The 22,941-nt window shown below is 41.6% G+C and overlaps 1 protein-coding gene across 6 annotated transcripts in view; it reads right to left on the bottom strand.

Moving 5' to 3' along the window:
• CPEB3 (cytoplasmic polyadenylation element binding protein 3) overlaps nt 1–22,941 on the bottom strand; it is a 164,725-nt gene that overhangs the window by 5,182 nt on the left and 136,602 nt on the right. For all 6 annotated transcript variants that reach the window (XM_074373958.1, XM_074373954.1, XM_074373959.1 and 3 more), the window contains one exon: nt 19,096–19,277. In XM_074373958.1, the coding sequence (XP_074230059.1) occupies nt 19,096–19,277 (182 nt within the window). The remainder of the gene's footprint in view (nt 1–19,095; nt 19,278–22,941) is intronic.

Here is a 22,941-nt window from a genome sequence, read left to right as displayed (position 1 = left end):
TCTCTGGCTCTAGTCCCCCTCCCCCAATTTCCTCCTCCTCAGCCTGACAGGTGAGTGAGTGGACTTCAACAAAATCCCTCACATTCATCTCTGCATCGTAACCAAAAGTCCAGTGGCACTGGGGTCATTGGCCTCAGTTCAGATCTAGGCCACGTTAGTAGCTGTGCAACCTTCGGCAAGTTTCTCAGGCACTCTAAGCCTCTGTTTCCTTATCTGTACACTGGGTGGGTGGGGGGAAGGGTTCATACTTTATGGAGTTCTTATGAAAAGCAAATGAATTAAACCATATAAAGCACACAGAACAGTGCCTGGCACATCACAAGCACAAACTAAGCGTAGTTATTATTCCTCCTGCTTCCTCTCGAGACCAGGCCATCACTACTTGAACCTGCACGTGCGCAGTATCACAGGCCTCTGCACTAACCACCAAGCTCCAAGCCTCCCCTGGTTCCATTCTCCTATGTCCGTGTTGATGTTTCAGTCACCTACCTTCTCAGTGTTCCTCTCCTGGTCAAAAGCCATTCAGGCTCTGCACTGCCTGCAGGATTAAGCCGAGCTGCCTGAGTAGAACAGGGTACCCCCGTCCGCTAGGACTCAAATACAAGCCAGAGCCTTCATGATTTGCCCCAGTCTCTCTCCTGACTAGTCCCCCATCTCAAACTCGACTTGGTCTCTATTTTTACCTGCACTTTCTTCCCACCTTAAATGCTCAGCCCACCCAACAATTTTTCTTTTCTTTTTCTGTCTTAACATAAAATTAACAATCTTAAAGTGAACAATTCTGTGGCATTTGATACATTCACAATGTTGCACAACCACCACCTCTATCTAGTTCTAAAATGTTTTCATCACCCCAAAAGGAAACCCTGTATCCGCTAAGCAGTGACTCCCCACTTCTCTCCCTCCCTGGCCCCTGACAACGACCAATCTGCTTTCCGTCTCTATGGATTTACCTATTCTGAATATTTTATAGAAATGCAGTCACATAATTATGACCTTTTGTGTCCGGCCTCTTTCACTTATGATGTTTTGAGGTTCATCCATGTTGTAGCATGTAGCAATATTTCATTCCTTTTTATGACTGGATAATACCCCATTATTCATGTATATATATATATGTATGTAAGTGTGTCACTTTGTTTATGCTTTCATTCACTGATGGACATTTGGGCTGTTTCTACCTACTGGCTATCGTGAATGGTGCTGGTATGAACGTGTGTGTACATATGTTTGTCTCAAAACTTCTTTTCTTTTCAGCACATACATAGGCATAGAACTGCTGGGGCCTGTGGCAATTCTGTGGTTAACTTTTTGAGGAACTGCCAAATTGTCTTCCACAGAGGCTGGACTATTTTCCATTCCTATCAGCAGTGTATCAGGGTTTCAGTTTCTCTACATATGCACCAGCACTTGCTTTTCCATTTTTGTGACTGTGTCATCCTAGTAGGTGTGAAGAGCTATCTCATTGTGGTTTTGATTTGCATTTCCCTACTGACTAATGGCACCGAGCACCTTTTTCACATGCTTGTTGGCATTTGTATATTTTCTTTGGAGAACAAGCTATTCAAGTCCTTTGCCCACTTCTTAAATTGGATTGTCTTTTTGTTATTGAGTTGTTAGAGTTCTTTATATATGCTAGATACTAGACTTTTATCAGACATGATTTGCAAATATTTTCTCTTATTTTGTAGGCTATGTTTCATTCACTTGAAAATGTCCTTTGATGCACAGAAGTTTTTGCTTTTGAGGAAGTCCAATTTATCTATTTTTATCTTTTGCTGCCCTTCCTTTTGATATCTTAGCTAAGAATCCACTGCCAAATCCAAGATCATGAAGATTTACCCCTCTGTTTCCTTCCAAGAATTTTATGGTTTTAGCTTCTACATTTAGGTTAATTGATTTTGAGTTAATTTTGTAGATAGTGTGAGGTAGGGGTCCAACTTCATCCTTTAGCATGTGGATATCCAGTTGCCCCAGGACCATTTGTTGAATGGTTCAGTTCTTTACCCACTGAATGGTCTTGGCAACCGTGCTGAAAATCCATTAGAGGCCTCCTTTAACTAGTCAGTCCCATGGGGATCTATCTCTTCCTTCTTTGAACTTAATAATACCCCACAATGCCGCTCCTCTGGCACTTCCCATCTACAGTCCTGCCTTGGTCAGCATCTCTCCTTATCTTCAAGCAACTTGAGAACAGAGTCCTGGAAGAAGACAGGATAGTGGCAGCTCCGGGGAAGAATGTGGTGTGCAGAGACTGTGGGCTTCTGGGGGAACGGAGCTGTAGAGAGTATGTATAACCTGGCCCAATCTCCTTGTATTTGTAGGACAAGAAGCAGCAAAGTGGTGGACTGAATCCCCCCTGCCCCGAGGCGGGAGGGCTACTGGGAGAGACAGGCATGCAAGGGACTGGGAACAGCCAGTCCAGAAGCTGAGGACCGCTTTGCTTCTACAAGGGGTAGCCACCTATACTCAGGCTACTCCAGCCCCGAAAAGCCTAGCAAAGGGGATCCAGCAGTCAGAGGGGACTGGTCTGAACAAAGAGAATTCACACTTCGCAAAAGCAAGCTGCTGGAGGAGAAAGACAATAGCCATTTGTAATACACACACATAGGAAAAGAGTACTTAAGGAGATTCAGCCTAGCACAAAGGGCACTTTCTGGTAATAAATTTCTTTAAAAGGTTACTTTTGTTTAGGTGTAAGAGCAGTACTGTGGTTATGCGGCAGTTTTTTCCCCTTAGGTTTTTTTTTTTTTTAATGACCTTAAATTAATTTTTATAATTGAGGTTAAAGTCATAAAAAATTGACCATTTTAAAGTGAACAATCCAGGGGTTTGCACAACATTTAATACACTCACAGTGTTGTGCCATCACCACCTCTGTCTAGTTTCAAAACATTTTCATCACTCGAAAAGGAAATCTCTTACTCCCAGTTTTGTTTTTTAAAGAACTCTTTTTAGAGATACATACTGAATTATTTCAGGATGAAATTATATCATGTCTTGGATCTGCTTCAAAATAATCTGGGGTGAAGGTTGGAAAGTGGGTAGAGGTGTAGATGAAACAAGATTAGTCACGAGTTGATAATTAGTGAAACTGGATGATAAGAACACTGTATGCTGATAACTAATTGGATGATGGGATTCATTACACTATTCTCTATACTTTTTTATTTATAAGGAGTTTAAAAAAATCTAAACTGTGACTTTTTGACTAATTATCAGATAAACTGAAGAAGGATAATCACCACTGAGATTCAGTTTAGTGGCCTAGAAGATCAAGTGGTAGAAATACATCGAAGCTCTGGCAACAAATAATTTTAAAAAGAGAGGAAAAATAAGACATTTTAGAATAGATCCAGGAGAACCTATCATTTTAAATAACAAAAGTTCCAAAAGAAGAAAAAATAATAATAAGGAAAAGAAGTAAGTTGACATGAATTCTAAAACTGCATACCCAAACTCCCCCAGGACCAGCCTGGGCTGATCAGAAAAAACATACCACCAGGTAGGTGTACGCCGGTAAAATGACTTGCTTTGAAACCAAGTCCCCGTGCTGAGTTTATAGTTTATTAACCTCTCTATGCAAAACTTTATTCTTTCTTATCCCACCCCCAGTTCCTCTTAGAATTGAGGAGTATCAAAAAAGGGGAATGTCATTGAAACTGAACAGGACTCTGTGGGGCTCTCCGGGATACAAAAGCCCCTCCGTGTCCCTGGTTCCTCATTTGTAGAAAAAGGCTTAGGCTCCTAGACCTTCCCTGAGTTCCAAAGGGCAGATTTGAGCAGTTACTAATTAGGGAAGTGAGGGAATGCAGAAACAAAGGGAAAGCAGTCAAGAAACAACAGATCAAACAGAGCCCTAGTTTCTCCGTGAGGGACATGTATAACACTCTGACACGTACCTTTGAGTTGCTCTATAGGAACTAAGACCCAACCCCCAGGCACCTTCCCCAACTCCAAGGATGGTGACTGCTTGTTGACCACAAGCACCTAGACCCCAGACTGGTTGGAACCAGACAGTTGATGATTAAGATTCCTGAACCACCACTCTGCTACATCACCACCAACCATCCAGAAGAAAGTCATGACCCTCATCCCAAATGTTGCCTTTGAAAGCCCTTCCCTGAAAAGCACCAGGGAGTTCAGGTCTTTTGAGCATGAGCTGCCTGTTCTCACTTGGCCCTGCAATCAGTGCTATACTGTCCTTCACCACAACCCAGAGTCAGTGAAAATGGCTTTGCTTCCTGGTGGGCAAGTGGACGCAAGTTCCGTTAGGTAACAACACCCATAGGTGTACATTTACTTAGTTTCCAGTTTTTTGGCACTATTGGCAATTCTCCACTAAATACACTTCTCATGTGTCCTCACATCTGGTGGTTTTATTTTCAAGCATTAACAACCACCAGTGGGATTATTGGGTCCAAGAGTATAGGTATTTTTAATTTTAAGAATTTGCAAGTTTGCTCTTTTTTTAAAGTGTTGCAGCAATTTACATTTCTATCAGCAAATGACAAGAAGTAGTTATCATCTCTTTTAAATGTTTGCCAGTCTAATGAGAATGAAGTGACATTAATTTTCTTTTTCCTGACTATGACTAAACCGAACATCTTTTTATGTGGATTGCCTGTGATTTTTTTAAACATTTTTTATTGAGTTATAGTCATTTTACAATGTTGTATCAAATTCCAGTGTAGAGCACAATTTTTCAGTTATACACAAACATACATACATTCATTGTCACATTCTTTTTCACTGTGAGCTATCACAAGATCTTGTATATATTTCCCTTTGCTATACAGTATAATCTTGTTTATCTATTCTACATTTTGAAATCCCAGTCTGTCCCTTCCTGTGATTTTTTTTTAATTGAAGTATAGTTGGTTTACAGTGTTGTGTTAGTTTCTGGTGTACAGCATAGTGATTCAGTTACACATATATATATTCTTTTTCATTATTGGTTGTATTACAAGATATTGACTATAGTTCCTTGTGCTACACAGTAGGACCTTGTTTGTTTATGCCTGTGCATTCTTATGTGAATTATCTTCTACACATTTTCCTATTGTGTTATGTCTTTTTCTTGACAATTTTTAACAGTTCTTTGTATGGAATAAATGATAATCTGCATTTTTTTTCCCAAATCCATCATTTGCCTTTGACTTTCCTTGTGGAATCATTGCCATTTAAATATGTTTTATTTTTACATAGTATAATATATTTATTTCTTTCTGAAGCTTCTAGGTTTCTAATCCTTATTAAGAAGGTCTTCCTTGTCCTGAATACCCTATGGAATATCATGCAGTCATGAAAAAGGCTGAATTAGTGCTGGATTGAAAGGATTTCCACAACATGGGGATATTAAGCTCTGGTGGAATGATGGCTACAAACACCTACTGCAAACTGTAAAACGCTGAACAAACAACTGTAAGGTCAAGTAACACATGCATGCTGATATCTGAAAATGCAATGTGAATAACCTGCACCTTCTGTGTATTCAGGCTTCCAGCTGAACTTGGCACCAACGTTCCTCACCAGCTGAGGGGTTTTGAGGGATCTGGTCAACACAGTACTTCAGCAGCTCTGTCATGAAACCCTACCAGGCCAGGGGCACTGGGCCCAGGCACCCACTGATGCCTTATTTTAATCATGGGATTAATTAATTAGGGAATCATGGATTCCTCATAAGTTATTTTTTTGTGGAGCATTTTTTCCTTTTTTGGTGCTAAACCACCAAATTTTGACATTTCTTGATAGAAATCTTCCTAAAATATACTATTTATTCTTCCCCCTCTTAAGCAAGGGGTACCATGGACATCCTTTATAGTAACTCAGGGGATACAATGAGGTGGACAGGTTTTACTTTTTCTGTCACCTCCTTCAAAATCTGTCTGCCTGCTACCACTTCTGTTAACACCTTTCAAGGACCCTTTATAATTTTGCAACTTCCAATCATTTTTAATTGGCTTGAAAGGCTAGACAATCACTTTTGCTAAGACTAATGTATTAAACAAGACTCTGAATGAAGCCAAAAAAAACTAAAGGATGTGACTTCTGGAGTGCCTTGTGCTGTTAGAGGCCTTTCCTGACAATTTCCAGAGGGCTGCCTTCCAGGGCGAGTGGTGCTATTACTGCAAAGCCACTTCCAGCACCTGTGTGCAAGGGCTGATCCAGAGAGTAGACAAGACATACACCAAAACTCAAAATGATCCACAAACACATATGTGCAAGGTGGCTCCCACAACCTCTCAAAGGGCCAGTCAAGCAGTACCTCTGGCAATTTATATCAACAGAGAAGTAGCTGCATGGAGGACACTGGTAGTCAGGTGGTCCGACGCCCAAGAAGGGTGATTATTCCAGCTCAAATGGATTCATTCATTTGATGACTATTTATGGAATGTCTATTCCTTACAAGCTACCATATTAAAAACTGAAATACAATGGAGAACAAGACAGTTCTTCCCTAAAATAATTTATGGTCTACCTGAGAGTTTCTTAAAGGCATTCCCAACCATTTATAGTTTTTGCCATATCCTCATGCCATCTGTATTTACTATTACTTGCTGTTTTACTTGACTATTCAGATTAATTCTGCTTTTCCCAACACACAGATATATACCTACTAAAATAAAAACAGGTTTCTCTGTTAACCACCAAAATCACCTGGAATATCATTAACCTATGGCACTTTGGAGACATCAACCTACTGGGATCACATTACTGACCTACAACTACCATTAAAGTCCAAATACTAGGGCCCTATGAGGAGCCAATCAGATCACCAAGCTGACCCTCTGCTTCAAAGAGATTTTCAGGCACAGGAGACGAAAACTTCCTACAAGAAATACTTGAATTCATATGGTACACTGGGAGATGACCATGCCCAAGGATGCTGAAGAGTATGTGTAACTTACTGATGAGAGGTGACTATTAAGGGTTAGGAAGCCTGTGGAATGCTGGATAAGGGGCTATTAGAAGATGGATAAAGGGAATAATATATGTAGAATGATACAGACAAAGGAAAAAACCCATACATTAATAAACTTATCTCAATACTGACATTGTTTTGTCTCTAACAAGTTAGGGAAAATGCTTTGGTCGGCAGTCCTTTTGATATCAGCCAACAAAATGACCTCCCAAAGTAAATAAAGCAATGACAAACAGCTCTTGATGGCAGAGAGGTGATACCAAAGAGACCGTAAACTATTCACAGGTCCAGAATTCTCTCTCCTTGGACCTGAAAGGTGGTAGTAATGAGGAAGGAGGCATTAGCCAAGGTCAGGCTCGGTCTGAGTGATGCACTAAAGGTCATACTATGAACAGCTAAAGGCTGGTCGCTGCTGTAGTCTGTCCTTTGGTGACAAGAAAAAACAAATTAGATCTGTCAGGTACCCAGCCACCCCAAGGCAGGGAAGGCATGTTTACACGTGGCTGGAAGATGAGTACCAGCCTCGATTTCAGATAATGGAGTCAGAGTGGACAAACTGGAGAAGAGGCCAAGCGAAGAGGTATAATTTAATAGGGATAATTGTCTGGAAAGGCTTGCCCAGAAGTCAGGTAGGCCATTTCTTTTCATCTGGAGCAACATGGAAAAGCCATTTTATTTGGCATACTCAAAGCTTTAAACACAATGTGCCCCAAAGCTTCCTGGCATGTGTCACAGAGTACATCAATCCAGGCCCCAAACCCACAGTAACCTCATTACCATTCCCACAGAAAAAGCAGTGTCTTTACAGTTGCTAAAGCAAGTCTTCCGCTGGCAGGCTATGCTAAGAATGCTTAAATATAAATTTTTAGTGTTTCAACTAAGAGCTGGAATCCTGCTGTTTAGAAAGCAGATGACAGATGCCTGGGAAATTAAATCAGCGATGTGAAAATAGCTTTTCCTTAGTAACAAAGTTATCCACACAACCTTCCAAGACATAGCAAATTCGCAGCTATTAATTTTAGAAGAAATCTGGGGTAGATTAAGAAAAACACAGCAGAAATGGTTTGAATTTTCTTTTCTTTTTACCTTTCAAAGGATGGGACCTACCATTTTTCATATTTTTGAGTGCCAGGGGAAGAAAGGTTTTAAAATCACCCTCGTGGCTTTCCCACAGTTCAGAACGCACTCACGTGTGCTAATGTTGACACCTGTGCCACGGGTGTACGCAGCACGGACAGATGTGTGAGTGCTCGGTTGGACCTTAAGATAACTTTTTCATGAAACAAAGAAGGCCCAGCTGACAGACTCCCGCATAATCCACACATTCACTCTACTCTGCTTGGGAGGGGGCTGGAGGCGAGGATACCAGTGCTCGTAGCAGAGGAGTATGTCATGTGGAGAACAAATGGTAAGAAAATCATGAGCAATCTGTGAAATGCACAACTGCCACCACCACCTCCTAGGACGCAGAAATGAGGAGTATACCGGCTCCATCCATTAACTGGTGCATCGTAACCGTGTAGGCCTCAGTTTCCCCGACTATGTGAAGGTTTGGACCAGTTCTCCCAAGTAAGAATAAGCACTCACCAAGAAATTGCTAAGTGACTGATACCCCTGACTTCTGGGGTCAAAGAATGTGACTGTCCTGCTGAGATAACTACTCTAAAAAATAGTGGTGTCTTTTTCCCACTAATAATCTCATAAACAGCCTCTATACTCAAATATCAGCTGGAAAATAGAACATTTAATCACTTTTAAGAGTTTTCATTTAAAAAGTTATCACAGTTCTGCAGGAGAAGACATAAAAAGAGAGCAAGGACATCAGAGACCAGGGGTCAAGACCAGGAAGGAGAGACAAGACAAAAAGGTGCCATGCCGTTCGGGGAAAAGGAATATCTTCCTCTCTTTTTTTAGATGACCCAAACTCCATTTAAAAAACTATTTCTAGTCAAAGGCTCTGAGACTCCCAGTGCTTCACAATAAGCCTATGTAGGATTAGTTCAGGTGATCTTTGAACTCACTTCTGGGTATTGCTTCCTCTCAAAGGATCAAATCAAACACAGCTACACCTACAGCTGGGAAACCTTCAAGCCAGATCAAGGCAAGGGCCAGTAATAGCAGCAAAATAAAGGCTGGGTTGTGGGGGTCCCACACTGAGGCTAGGAGCAGTAGTCTGGGAACAGGTCATCAGGTCCCTCACTTCTTCTGCTGTTGAGTCATCTTATATATTCCAGCGGTAGCCAGGGACAAAGCGTAGTACTATCAGCACTTCTGTAAGTATGGGTCATATTAATCGTCATGCAGGCTATGAATACAAAGCCTCTGATAATCTTTAGCTAAAATTCGGGCCCCACCTGTTTCTAAAGAAGAGAGAATAAAAGATTAAACATGTGAAGTACTTCAAGTGCTTGCGAAGAAAGGTGCAATGGATATCATCTCTTTAAATAGAAAATGGGTTATTTTTTAAAGTTTGCTATTCAAAGCAAATATTATGTGCTATGGCTTAACTATTACAACGCTCTTTAGATAAAAGGATCAGGAAGCCCCAAATTAACTAACCGAAAGTCAGACTCTCTGGTCCTCTACACTAAGCTAAAGCAGAGTCAAGGGAACATTATTTGTCGATAGTATATTGATTTCAAAACTATTTTCCCTTTTACATAGAGACGGATTTGTTAGCAAGATACAAAAGATAATCTCAAGTAATCAAAAGATGAAGAACTGTAAATACTAAAGGGAATATCTATCACACTTTCAAAGCCCTCCCCACCATCATGAATAGGCAGCTGCTGTTTCCCTGCCCCAACCCTTTGTGGATAGAAAGTGTACGTCCAGAAATCCCACTTCTGGGTATTCAAAAGAACTGAAATCAGGATCTTGAAGAGGTATTTGCACTACGATGCGCACTGCAGCATTACCCACAATAACCAAGATGTGGAACCAACTTAAAGGCCCAGGGACAGCTGAATGGACAAAGAAAATGTAGTCTATACATAAAACAGTATACTTTTCAGAATTAACAAGGAATGAAATTTTGTCACATGTGACAAATGGATGAACTTTAAGGACATTATGCTAAATGAAATAAGCCAGTCACAAAAGGGCAAATACGGCCTGATTCCATTCATATGAGATGTCTAAAGTAGTCAAACTCACAGAAAGCAGAAACAGAATGGTGACTGCCAGGGGTCTGGGGCAGGGGGAGTGGGGAGCTGCTGTTTCAAGAGTCCACCTGCTGTTCCGGTACCCAGGACAAAAGAGTCCTGGAGACTTGCTGTACAACACTGTGCTTAGAGGCAATGATACTGTACTAGTCACTGAAAAATGTTAAGAGGGTAGATCTCATGTGCTTTTTCACCAAAATAATAAAAAATAATTAAAATAAAAGAAACTATACGGTGGGTGGGACACACTTGGAAAAAGGGCTGAGGAAGGCAAAAACAATCAACTGCTTATTAAAATTTTGAATATGAGCATAAAAGAAGAAAAGAAGCTGAAAACACTCATTTCCCAACCGGGTTCCCTAGAACATTATTCCCAAGACATGGTACATTTCAGAAAAGTTCCATGATCAAAAAGCTTGTGAAACATTGCGTATTGTCTCCTTCTTGGATGTTCACAACGAAGAGAAATATATAAAAGATTCCAAGAAGCCCTAGAATAAACCAATCTATTTAACTGGTTTTAAGAAAGCATTTCCAAACTCAGAGGAAGTTGAGGGTGTTTTTTGTAAAAATAAATAGTAAAATCCCAAGGATGGATTTATTGCATAGCACAGGAAACTATACTCAATTTCTTGTAATAACATATAATGGAAAAGAATCTGAAAAGAAAAAATACACGTATATGTATATATATAACTGAATCGCCTTGCTGTACACCTGAAACTAACACTGTAAGTCAACTACACTTCAATAAATAAAAAATCCCAAGGGATTCATGTTTTACAGAGAACAATTTAGGAAATGATAATTTAAGGGAACTAATTTTAGGGACAGATTCCTGACCAGGGCAGACCTGCCTGCTGAGAGTTCCTCCTCTTGTTTCAAAAACTCAAATAACCAACTTTACCCCTCTTTTGCCTGGAATACTTATCTCTTTTTATCACATGAAATGCCAGTTAGATTGTCGAACAAACGTCTTCCAGAATAGCTCAAATATTAGTCATTTATGATTTGTGATTTCATGTAAATCAATGTGAACTTTTGTATATCGACACTCTTACATGGACAGAGGGCTTTACAGTCTTCAAAAGCACTTTAACACAAAATAACCTAAATATACAATAGTGGAGTATACAAATGGTATCATCGCCATTTCAGATAATAGAATTTATTCATTAAAATCAGGGTTTTAAAAGAAAAAAAAAAGCACTTTAACATACATACACACATGTCCTTCCTTCAAGCTACACAGTAAGTGGGTACAGTTAAGACTAAACCCCAGACTGGCTCATTCTAGTCTAGTACCCTTTCTACTAGTGAAAAGACCGCTAAGGGCTGAGTTGGCAAACTTCTCCCAGCGTCTACTGCATGATGCATTTCAGGTTATAAACATTTGACTTATAAAAGCTGAGGCGACAACGTGCCCAAGCTGTGCTAAACAATAGCTGCGAGGGGGACCCCTGAGGTTTTTATAAAGAAATTGTTCACATCAATTAAATCATATGTTTTGTTAGATTAAGGGAGAGTCAACTAAATTCCACCCTTACAAATTTTCTCAGGACCACAGAGAGCAAAAGGGCAGAAAGATGGCCATGTAAAAAGATTAACCATTTTCTAATGATCTCACTTTTCTACAAAAATCTTTCCTATGTAAGTGACCTAGACTTGAGTTATAAAGAAAACTGGATTTAGCAGAGCCTCCACATCTTAAGTGTTCATTTGGCATCACTTCTAAAAATACCATGAAAACAGACAGAATGAGCACAGGTGCCCTCTTTTGCCCTTGTTGTACTTAAATACTGTAAACTGTTCCAGTTTTTCACAGAAACACTGTTCAAAGGAATATGAGCAAAACTGAATCCGAACTTTTTACTCAATTTCAGGTTCAAAGTCTTTTTCTTATCAGAAAAAAAGTTACTGGTAAACACACCTCTTTCTAGACTAAAGAGAAAAAAACCTTCAATCCTTTAAACAGAAAATGCATCCAGGTGTTTACATCTAGAAAAGGAACCTATGAGTCTCTATATATGTGTCTTGACTAACATCCAACCAGCAATGTTAGATTGGCACGTAGGCTAATTTTTCTTTTTTCTTTTTCTAAGTGTCAGCTTCAACTATGTGATTATTCTTATACTAAAGATTCTTAGTGGAACTGAGTAGGCACTTCAAAAGGAAAGAAAGAAAAAGAGTCAACCGTGAGCCCTGGACACATGGCCAGGCAACAACAGCACAGCTGAAATAGGCCAGGTCCAGCAAGAGTACAAGTCAACATCCGTGCAGTCCGGCATCTGCCCAGAGCACCTCCTCTGCCATAGTTTATCTGTGGAGTAAACTCCAAGATAGTTAGGCTAGTGTTCTTACTACTATAGGACAATAAAATCAATAAAGTCAAGCCTCTAAAAGGTTAAGTAACTTGCCCAACGTCACATCATGACTGGGAGAAGAGCTAGGGGTATAAACTCAGCTCTTCCAAGTCCCAAGCCAGGACACTTTTCCACAACAGTGGTGGTGAGGACAGGAGTGGGTGGGGGGTGTACTACCCCCCACTTAGATGCATGAACACCCACCCCATTAGTGTTCCAGAAAGCCTCTGTTACCCATGAGAGGGTGCGCCAAGGCAGAAGAAACACTGAGAACCCTGTGCAGGGTATCCTACAGCCTTGATACTGTTATCATAGGGACAAATAGCTAATTGGCCAATAATCGGTGAACATTAGTCATAAAATATGCATAAATGTAAGCCTTAAAGGATTTATTTCAAGATATTAATGATTTCTCCTTTGAAGTAAAAACTGAGGCATGAATTGCATTTAATTTATAATAACATTCAAATAACATTTATGACACCGAAAATGTCAAACCGCTTCACTAAATGTTATAATCCAGTGGAGCTGCATTGACTCACACTGGCTTGAAAAGGGGTTTACATGAAGACAATATAAAAATGAAAAGCAAAAGCAGAACAATTGCAAGAAAAAAACCCAAAACAAAATAATTCAAATTCATTTTGTTAATGTTCAAAATGACCTACGGTCATACTAGCAAATAACAAACTCCAGATGAGCCCCGCTCTGTGCAGTATATAACGTTCACCTGAAAAGCTACGTGGACTATGGAAATGTGTATAAAACTAACTAAGGGATCTATAATCTAACTCAGGGGCTCCTACCTAGGTCTGTGGGAAAAGAACTTGATAGAAGTGGGTCTGAAGAAACATTAGACCCCGGATGAGCAGCAAGGTTCAGGAAGGGAGTCCCATGAGCGGAGGCAGCTCTGCCCTTAACTAACAGATGTCTTGAGGGTCTGCAACCTCTCCTAGATTCTGCTCTGTTGCAAATAAAGGGGGGTGGACAAGGGCATGCCTAGCTTAATGTATATAAGTGTCAAAGAAAACTTTTTGATATGCTGAACAGTGAAACCTAAATTTTTTTTTTACTCAAGTGAATGCTTTACCTAAGTTTAAAAAAAAGAAAGCTGTTCAGAGCGCCCTCTGGTGGACAGCTGGATATAAAGGTATCTAAGGGCTTCCTTTCTGGAAGCTCTCAATCAGCATTCATTCAACAACTCACTTACTCATTCACTCACTCATTCAGATATAATTAATTAATGTGTATCCACTGTGTGTCAGTTACTGAGTATACACTGGCTAACATGAGAGATACGCAGCCACTCTCACATCTATTGTATAGTCTCGCAGCATACATGGACATTAAACAAATCATCACCTCAGTGTAGAGGTACTAAATGTCACCAAGGAACAGTGGATGGTGCAACGACAATGATCCATGGGGGAGATGTAAGCTCCGCTGAAGAAAGGATTCCTACAAACATCACAATTAAGCTGAGACCTGAAGGAAGAGTGAGTTCTACGCAGGCAGGGGAAACAATATCCATGATGACTCTGGGAAACAGGGAGAAGGACCAGCTGTGACCGGCTCAACAGGGAGGAAATGAGAGCTCAGGCAGAGGTAGTTGTAGCATGTGAAGGGTCACGTAGGCAGTGTTAATTAAGGACTTGACCTTGAACCTAAATGCAGTAGAACATAATCAAAAGGTTTAAAGGAAGGGAAGATAAGATTCAAATTATGATTTCAAAAGACTAGTTTTTTGCGTAAAGAATGAATTGGAGAGTGGCTAGAACTGAACGGGGGAGACCGACGGGAAAGCTACTCTAGACGTCCAGGTGAGAGATGAGAGTGACTCACTCCAGTATCATCGTCAGCCTTCGTGGGTGCTTCTAGTCCTTGCTATCCCATATGCCATCCTAACTATTCTATATGCCGCGTGCCACCCAGGTGCTAAAGACTCCCATTCAGGCCTCTGGGCACAGGTGGCAGACTCAGGATCACGGCAGCTCTGTAAGGAACTACCATTAGAAGCCTCTTCCATCTCTGCTGGTCCTCCCACTGCTATACATACCATGGCAAAAAGCTTGCTGAGGTGTAGAGTCATCAGCCCACTCCAAGTCACATATTCCTGGGGGAGCCTAATAACAGCTACAATGGGAGTCAGAAGTTTGCCCCAACAGTCTGAGCTACCTTGTTCCTGTGACTTCAAAGAGCACAGGTTAAATAAATAGGATCCCCTCCCTATAATGAGCTGAGTAAAATTATGCAGAATAAATACAGTATCCCCTCAACTCCCTGTTCTCACTGGGGTTATGACACAATTGATCCTTTTATTGCAGACTTGAAGGCTGCACATTAAAACACCTCTTCCTGGGGAGGAAGGTAGAGCTCAAGTGGTAGCGCACATGCTTAGCACGTATGAGGTCCTGGGTTCGATCCCTAGTACCTCCATTAAAAATAAATAAATAAACCTAATTACCTCCCCCTCACCCCCCCACAAATTCTTAAAAACCCCGCAAAAGACCTCTTCCTGTGTTCTAAAACTGACTGTGGTGATGGCTGTACAACTATGCAAATACACTAAAAACTGAGCTGGGTACTTTCAGTTGGTGATTTTGCATGATCGTGAATTATACCTCAATAAAGCTGCTACCAAAACAAAGAAAACAAAAATAAAAAGCCCACCTCCTCCTTAAAGATGATGACATTATGGGTGAGTAAAACGACAGCAGAGATGAAACCCAAAGCCACAGGATTGACTGTTTCTGTAACTACTGCATATTGACATATTTTATATGCATAGGCAAGCCAAAAGTCTCTAGGACGGTGAGAAGAAATCAAACCTATAAAGGCTGTATTTTCCCCATAAACCACTCCTTCTAAGAGCTTAGCTAAAGAGCAGCAATACTAAACATAGAAACTTTCAAACAAGATGTCTTTTTTGAAAAAAGTTCGTTGGATTCAAAAGAGGTCAAGGAAATATACTAATCAGATCAAATATACCAAGAACCAGGCATACCAAGTTTACCTAGGAAAAGTGCAACCTTGAGACTACACCTCAAACGGTCCTAGAACTTCCTAGATTCCAGGCATTGCTGCTCTGCAGGGGGCCCTCTCCCACTCTCCACAGCGGGCAGACCAAGGGCAAAGGGCTGCAAACAGGAAGCAAGTGGCCTGTCCAATGCTATCTATAGTTGTTTCGTTTTGTTTTTTTAATCTGCTGGTTCCACTGAATCTGCATGTATAATGATACAGACAGCAAAGGAGAGTCCTTTGACCAGAAAGGTAAAAAAATGTTGAAGCTATTCAAAATGGTCAAGGCCTTGGTCTAAAAGCAACTCTAGGCTAACATCAGAATGAAGCAGAAAAAAAGACTGCAGCGTCTTGGAATTTGCAATAGCAAGGAGAAGGGATCGGCGGGCACAGGCAGACATCTGCTCCTGACTGTCAAAGTTTCAAAACCTTAGCTATAAGACTAAAAACCTGGAAGACTTATTCAGCAGGGAAGGGTGTGCCCAATGATAAAAATTATCCACAGACAACCAAGAACAGAGCCCCTGAGAAAGAAAAAGGGCATTACCTAAGGAAATACTCCTGTGCATCTATCTAATGGGAGCTCTCTGGAAAGCTCCAACTTCAGCTTTAGAAGAGAGATACGTAAGCATAAAAGCGGAATGAACCTAAAAAAGCATCTACAACCAAGGGTGCAGTTAACAGAGACTCAAAATGCCAGTGACAACAAAATAAGGTACTGCTGGTTATGCTCAAAGCAAGAAGAAAACAAGAAGGGAGTATAATATTCACCAGTGAAAAAGGAGCCCAACTCAAGATGCAAGCTGCTTTCCATCTTCCATAACGAAGAGAATGGTCTCCACGTTGGTCAAGGCAACTAAAGAGCATGAAGATGGAGCTGGGGGACAGGGCGAGAGTCCCCCACTGTCAGCAGTCTCAGGTTCTCCCATTTAGGTGACCCCTATCCCGGGGCACTGAAGGAGCTGACAGGTCCCTTTCTGACACCGTGTGGATGGAGGCGGCATTCTCTTGACCACAGCAACAGTCCCATGATACATGTGTCCCGTGAGTCACACTGTATAAACTGCTTTCTTCTTTGCTATCTCTTCTGGGCTTCTCAACCATCTTGTGGGATACACAAAGCTATTACTACTGCCCCCATGACACACTGAAACTCAGAATTTAAGTGACCTGTTCAAAGTCACATAGCCCCCTGGGAATAGGATCAGATCTCGACCATCTGACTCTGGCCCAGGGCTCTTTTCACTAACCAGTGTACCTTTTGAGCAGAGCACCCGATAAAATACAAGCTACATAATATTAACAACATCACTATCAAGTGCATTCGCAGCAAAATGAATACCGTTAACCAGCAAGTGCCAGTTAAACATCTATCCAACTGTCACACAACTCTGGCTGTTCAATCCTCAAATCCCATTTAATCTTCAGACCATCCCTACAAGGGAGTTACAGATGAGGATCCAAGGCTCCTGGCATTAGGTAACTTCCGTGGGGTCACCAGTGATAGGTGCAACAGAGGTTTAAATGTACTGGAATCTGCTCTGGCTCCAAACTCCATAGTCCTTCCATGACAACCGGCTGCTATACTAAATGTTCATCAAGGACCACTGTAAGCTGTGGAGGGTGGTCAACCTAAACATAGTAAGCAAGAAAACAGTCTATGGCTTTCCTGAGTCCTGAGAAGCTTGACGTGCCAAATATATTTTTATAGCATGGCCTATAACCATGCCAACAAAAGAAAAGCCACTTCTCTCTTTTTCACCTGGTCTAAGTCTTGTGGGAGGAAATGCCGAGGGCCTGAGTATAGCAGGGGTGAGAGGAGAGGTAGGTCGTAAAGCAAGCAGTGCCTGAATTAACTGGGATTCTCAAAGGGGCCCAAAGATTACCATAATCCCTGGAGCAAGTGTACTTCCTTCTACTAAGGAACAGGCAGGGAGGTTGTTAGGGTGGGGGCAAAGGAAAGACCCAAGCATGGGGATGTGGAACCTTCTTTTATCATCTCTAGGACCTACCTCTGGTGTGGACTCAAACAAGGGAACAAAGAAAGCCCCCTCCAGCAGATGCAAACACAAGGCTCTTCAGGTTAAGGTTATTGCTTGGGATCACCAGCGATGGGGCAATGGCAGTCTACATGTGAGGGAATCTGGGGCTTCAGACTCACAAAGGTCTAAGCACAAGCAGGTGTCCCAGCACCAGCGGCAGTGGTTAGGAGAACCCTCCGTCTGAGCACCGTTTGTCAGTTCAGCGAGGGTTCATCCAGCATCCACTTCACCTCCACATCAAGCACTGGGAGTGAAGGAGGGAATGGGACAGACACCGTGCCTAGCTTTATGAGCTTACAGTCCGCAGGGGAATTACTTTTACAAAAGGGGAAGCTCAGGATGCTGTGGGTGCTTGAAAACTAGGAATGGAGTCGAATCCTTATCACCCCTCTGAGTTTCTACTGATTCAAAGAGTATTTCAAAATTCTGTAAAACAATCACTCTACTCATTTTCTTTACAAAACAAACAACCACTACTTACTTTTAAGGATCCCAGTGATGTAGCAAAGAGATTGTTTATGTTAAGCACTGGCTTTTGTAATTTGATCAAAAATATATATTAATGAAAACATAATCTTGCTGAATATATTAAAAAAAATCCATCACCAGCTGAAACTTTCACCTCCTAAGAAACTTAAGTGTGCCTCACAAAACTAGTCAAAGTCAACTGCAGAAAGTATAGGTGAAACTCTATAACAGAACATATTTACTACTTTATTCCAGTCCAGTGTATGCCCAAGAACACCCTTTGCTGGAAGCATTAACGTCCCTGTACAATTGCACAGGAAAAAGTTTAAGACTTGATGCTGTTCTCTCATTTGCTCCTTTAATCTATTAATATAGGTCCCAGATTACCTCCTACCACCTTCTATTCCCCTGAATTTCCAAATGGTGGCAGAGCTTACATTTAAGGGACTTAAACCTCTCCCCAAAACCAACAGAGAACACCAACTCCCTACAACTCCACTGTCCTCTGTTTAGATAAGAGGTAGCAGATCGAATCGGCATGGCCCTCGTGGCCAGGCAGGTAACATGGATGAGCAAAGAGGCAGGCGCTGTATATGCATACTTGGTATGAACAGTAGAACCACAAGGAGGTGGAGAGGGGGCTGGAGGGGACAGCGGCTATTTGGCTCCAATAATTGCTATCATGTATGATTTTGCCATTTTAAGAAGAACCGAACTTCAAAATTTTATGTGTACTCCTGAATATCAACATTAACTGTTAGTCCCAGTGTGTTTGTTTTAAGAGTACCACATGGGTCAAACAGGTTATCAGCTCTCAACCTTCATTAATGCACTGCTGGCGTCATCTTCTGAACAGCACTGGTTTGGTATGCTAAATTCTGCAGGGTTATTTTCATAAGTGTAACATCACCCTGGGGATGGGTGAGGCAGAGGGTTCATTAACGCCTTAAATACCAGGGGTGCTCTCTTTCTCAGGCCATCTAGATGGACTCGGGGACTAGTGCCATGTAAGGCAGAGCTGCTCACTTATGACCACAAGGTGCTTTCTCCCCAGGGGCCCACAGAACAGACTTCATTGTTTTCCCACAGCAGTCACACCCTGAGTAGCTGCTTACCCGTTTGTCAATGTCATTGTGTTGGAGCTGCACAAAGCGAGCGCTGATGGCTGCAATGTAACTCTGCTGATTGGAGAACGCCACGCGGCCAGCACCTTTGGGGTACTTCAGCTCTGGGTCGGTATCAATGCCAGCATAGCAGACACCACCATACAAACGGTCCATGATCATTGCCAGTTCAACTGTAAGAAAATAAACATGATTCTGTACAAACTGTATAAACACGATTCCTCTTTTCCCAGAAGGAAGGATTCTTTAAGAATCATGCAGTGGAATTAAGAAGAGGAAAACCCACAAAGAGTATCCACACCAGCCTTACAACTCAAGTAGGGGAGCTCTTTGTAGAATATTGGAAAACAAAATGAAAAAAATTAAAAATTCACAGACACATATACATGTGAATTTACATAACAGAACTTCATCAACAGTATAAAAGAAATAATCTATCAGTAACCCTCCTGCTCTAATTTCTAGCTGCTTAGTCCACTGGAGCGGACGCTGGGTGGGCAAAGCATTTCACAGAGCCCTGACAAGTTAATAAGAAACAGCTCTACTTACTGACCTCTAGGACTGAAAGCAATTGCTAAAGTCACACTACTAAAGTCACACTACTGTATTAAGATAAAGCTATAGAAAGAATTAACTCATTTTAACTAGAGGCAATATGTTTGCAGCCTTAAACTACATCTCTACAACTAAAAAAAAAAGTATTTTTAGAGCACATTCTATCCCAGTAGAGAAATCTCCACACTAAATTCTAAATACTACTACTAACAGTGATGACAGCAGCAATGAACATTCATGGAGCACTTACAATGTGCCAGGAAACACTAAGCTGCTGCAAAGGCAGTAAAAACATACCCATCCTGCACCCTGCTATAAGTTCAGGGGTCGGATCTGCACTCCTCACCAGATTTCTTCTAAATATACCTTCGTATTGGTAGATCTGCAAAATACTTGTACAGAAGGCATCTGAAAACTGGACCATTCCAAAGGTCTGATATTTCTAAAATTGTCCTCACCAAAAAGGTACCATGGAGAGACATACAGCAGTTACTTACCTGGATCCGAACTGCCTGAAGGTAATTGTTTACTTGATACTGGATGGCACCTCCTCCAGGTACGGCCATTTCTTTCAGGCCACTCATACGGTTTAAGTCCAAAAGACTTAGCCCTACCCCTGGTGAATGATCCAAGAACCTACTTTCCTCAAACACCTACATATGGTATTTGGGAAGGAGCAGACAGGGAAGACAGATGATGACCTGGGCCACAGCCAGCGTGCAAAGACCATCAGACGGTATTGCTCCACAGGAGCCAGTCCCTGGGGAGAAGGAAAGCTGGCACAGCCTGGCAGGGCAGAGGAAGAACTCTGCAGCAGACACAGGGCTTTAGGGCCAAACGGTATAAGAACTTCCCCGGATTTCTACAAACAGAAGGAAAACCAAGGACTACTGGTTCCTGGAATAGGAAGTTGCTGAGGCAGTAGGAAAGCTGTGTCATCATGACAGAAAGGCTGACTTTCTATTTAACTTCTTCAAAATCTCTCCACAAACCAGACTGCCTCACACTGTTAATTGCTTTCTAAGTGCCCGTTAATAGGAAGAATGGCCTGCAACCAACAGGTAAAATTTCAGAAGGTGAGAAAATAAGCTAGCAAGATCTAAGCCCAAGAATAAGCAGAAAGCTAGCCCAGTGATCCCATTCTGATCAGAATGACTGAGTCACATCAGCCAAGGGAGCTTTGCTGGTTAGAGCCCACGTGGACCCTGACTGCAGTCTCGGGGCAGGATCCAGGAATCATGTTCATTCAAACCATGCAATAAGAATCATGCACATACCCTGAATTGTTATTCCAGTTACAGAGAGCAAGAAACTGAGGGTGGAATTAACTAACCGCATTAATGAATTTCCTTTACTGGTCAAGCGGGCTTAGTGAAATATGTAACCTCAGGGCCTGGAAATGAAACACTAATTTTCCAAAGACCTGGCATCCTCTGGAATGGAAGGAGAGAGTGAGCTCTCCCCACACCTCGTGAACGGCAGGAGAAGAATGCTGGGAAGGGACTGAATGGCACTCGTCTCCCCTTTTAGGAAGGACTCCAGAAAGTGTCTAATTTAGAAAGAAGGTATACACACCAGCTATAAGCTTGAAGTTCCAGCTGAAGAAAAGAGCGACTGTAACCACAGGGTCTTCTACTGCATTGTGGTCTCCAAAGCGGCCCTGGGGATCCTCAGATGCCACAGAAGGCGTCTTCCCCAAGCAGTTTGTGAATCTAGTTGCTGGAAAGTCATCTTTAGGTGCCAAAGATTAGATCTTGGCTGATTTTGCTGGCAGTTAAGGACTATTGATAGGAAGCCGAAACCCTTGCTCATGCTTTTATGAAAACTATAAATAAATAATTTCTGTGAACAAGCTCATACAGCCATTTTCTTGGCACCCAAAAGTCTGCAGACATTTGAGTCAATGAAGTCACTCACGTAAGAGCAATTTGTTGAGAAGCTAGAAGAAACCAAGGTGACTAAAGAAAGAGTTTTGGCGGGGAAGAGTATGACGATTTCCCATCTCTCTACCTTAATCTGTATTTTAACTGCAAAAGGTCTAACAGAGTGATGACCTTTGGAAAAAAGGAAATAATGGCCAAGCTGCTGTTTCCTCAGTCAGCCAGTCTTCACTAAAAGCATACTTCCGGCAGGCTAAACTCACGCTGGGTTCAAGCACCAGAAGGATGTTATTTAAGTGTTAAACAGACTTTCTAATTATTGAGAAAAGTAACCAGTTGGTAAAAATAGCATTTTTTTTTTAAAAAAAGACTAAATTAATTCATCTACTACACTGGTAATTAACAAACACCGAGCAAGATTTCCTCAAGTCCTACAAATTTCCAATCTGAAAATATTTTTTTTATATGGAAGATACAAATTCACCTACTGATACCAGAAATATCCAACTACTTGTGGAAACTAGGTTTTTAAAGGATTCTTTAGAGTGGGTATTATCAGTTAACACAGGAGAGTCCCATACAAAATCCCTTCCTCCGATGAGGGCAAACCTGAGCCAAGAAAAGGACTACCATTTTGACTACTTGGGAGGAAGAGAGAAAAACAGAAGAAAAGCAGTAAGGATCTGGCAGAAGTCAACTAAAACCTTCAAGAGTCTGTAACCATCTTGTGACCTCAACCCTGCTCATGAAATATGAGTCCATGATCAAGCATGTGCCTTATCTGGAAAATGTAGCCAAACTACCTACGAAACCTATGACAGTGAATCCTCATTCTAAACCATCCTCCGTAGAGGACAAGGACAGTGGAGCTCCCAGGTGCTCATTCTTAACATTTAACCTGAGGAAGATGAGGCAACCGGAGCTGGGCACACAGGTGGAGGCTGAAATTCAGACAGATGAAGGTGACAGCAGACACAGACAGAGTTGGTGAGGAAGTCAGGAGTCTCCAAATCACTTTTTTTTTTTTCCTCTTCCTAATCAGACAGTGTAGTGACCAGGCCTGTCTGGTCACCACGGGGGTACAAAACTAGGAGTTCAGGTGGCTATAGCCAAGGGCATTCTGTACTTTGGATAAGATGATCTATGCTCCTGAGATACCTCGAGTCATCTCATGAACAACTGTTCCATGGTAACAGTACACTACTATGAGTCTAACCCAAACACTGGCTCTTATGATCTTCACGGTGTCCCAGACTAGAGAGGGAAATGGGAATACTCCAGCTGTAGTAGACACAGCATTTCTATGAATTCCTCTGAATTGCTGTGACTATGCCTCTAACGTTGAATCTGAACCCCAACGTATGGTCCCTTGGATTTGCTCCTAATTCTTCACAGAAATCTG

The sequence above is a fragment of the Camelus bactrianus genome, chromosome 11 (genome assembly GCF_048773025.1).
Source record: "Camelus bactrianus isolate YW-2024 breed Bactrian camel chromosome 11, ASM4877302v1, whole genome shotgun sequence".
NCBI lineage: Eukaryota > Metazoa > Chordata > Mammalia > Artiodactyla > Camelidae > Camelus > Camelus bactrianus.
Note: the sequence above shows the minus strand (reverse complement) of the source record. Positions and strands in the feature narration are given on the sequence as shown.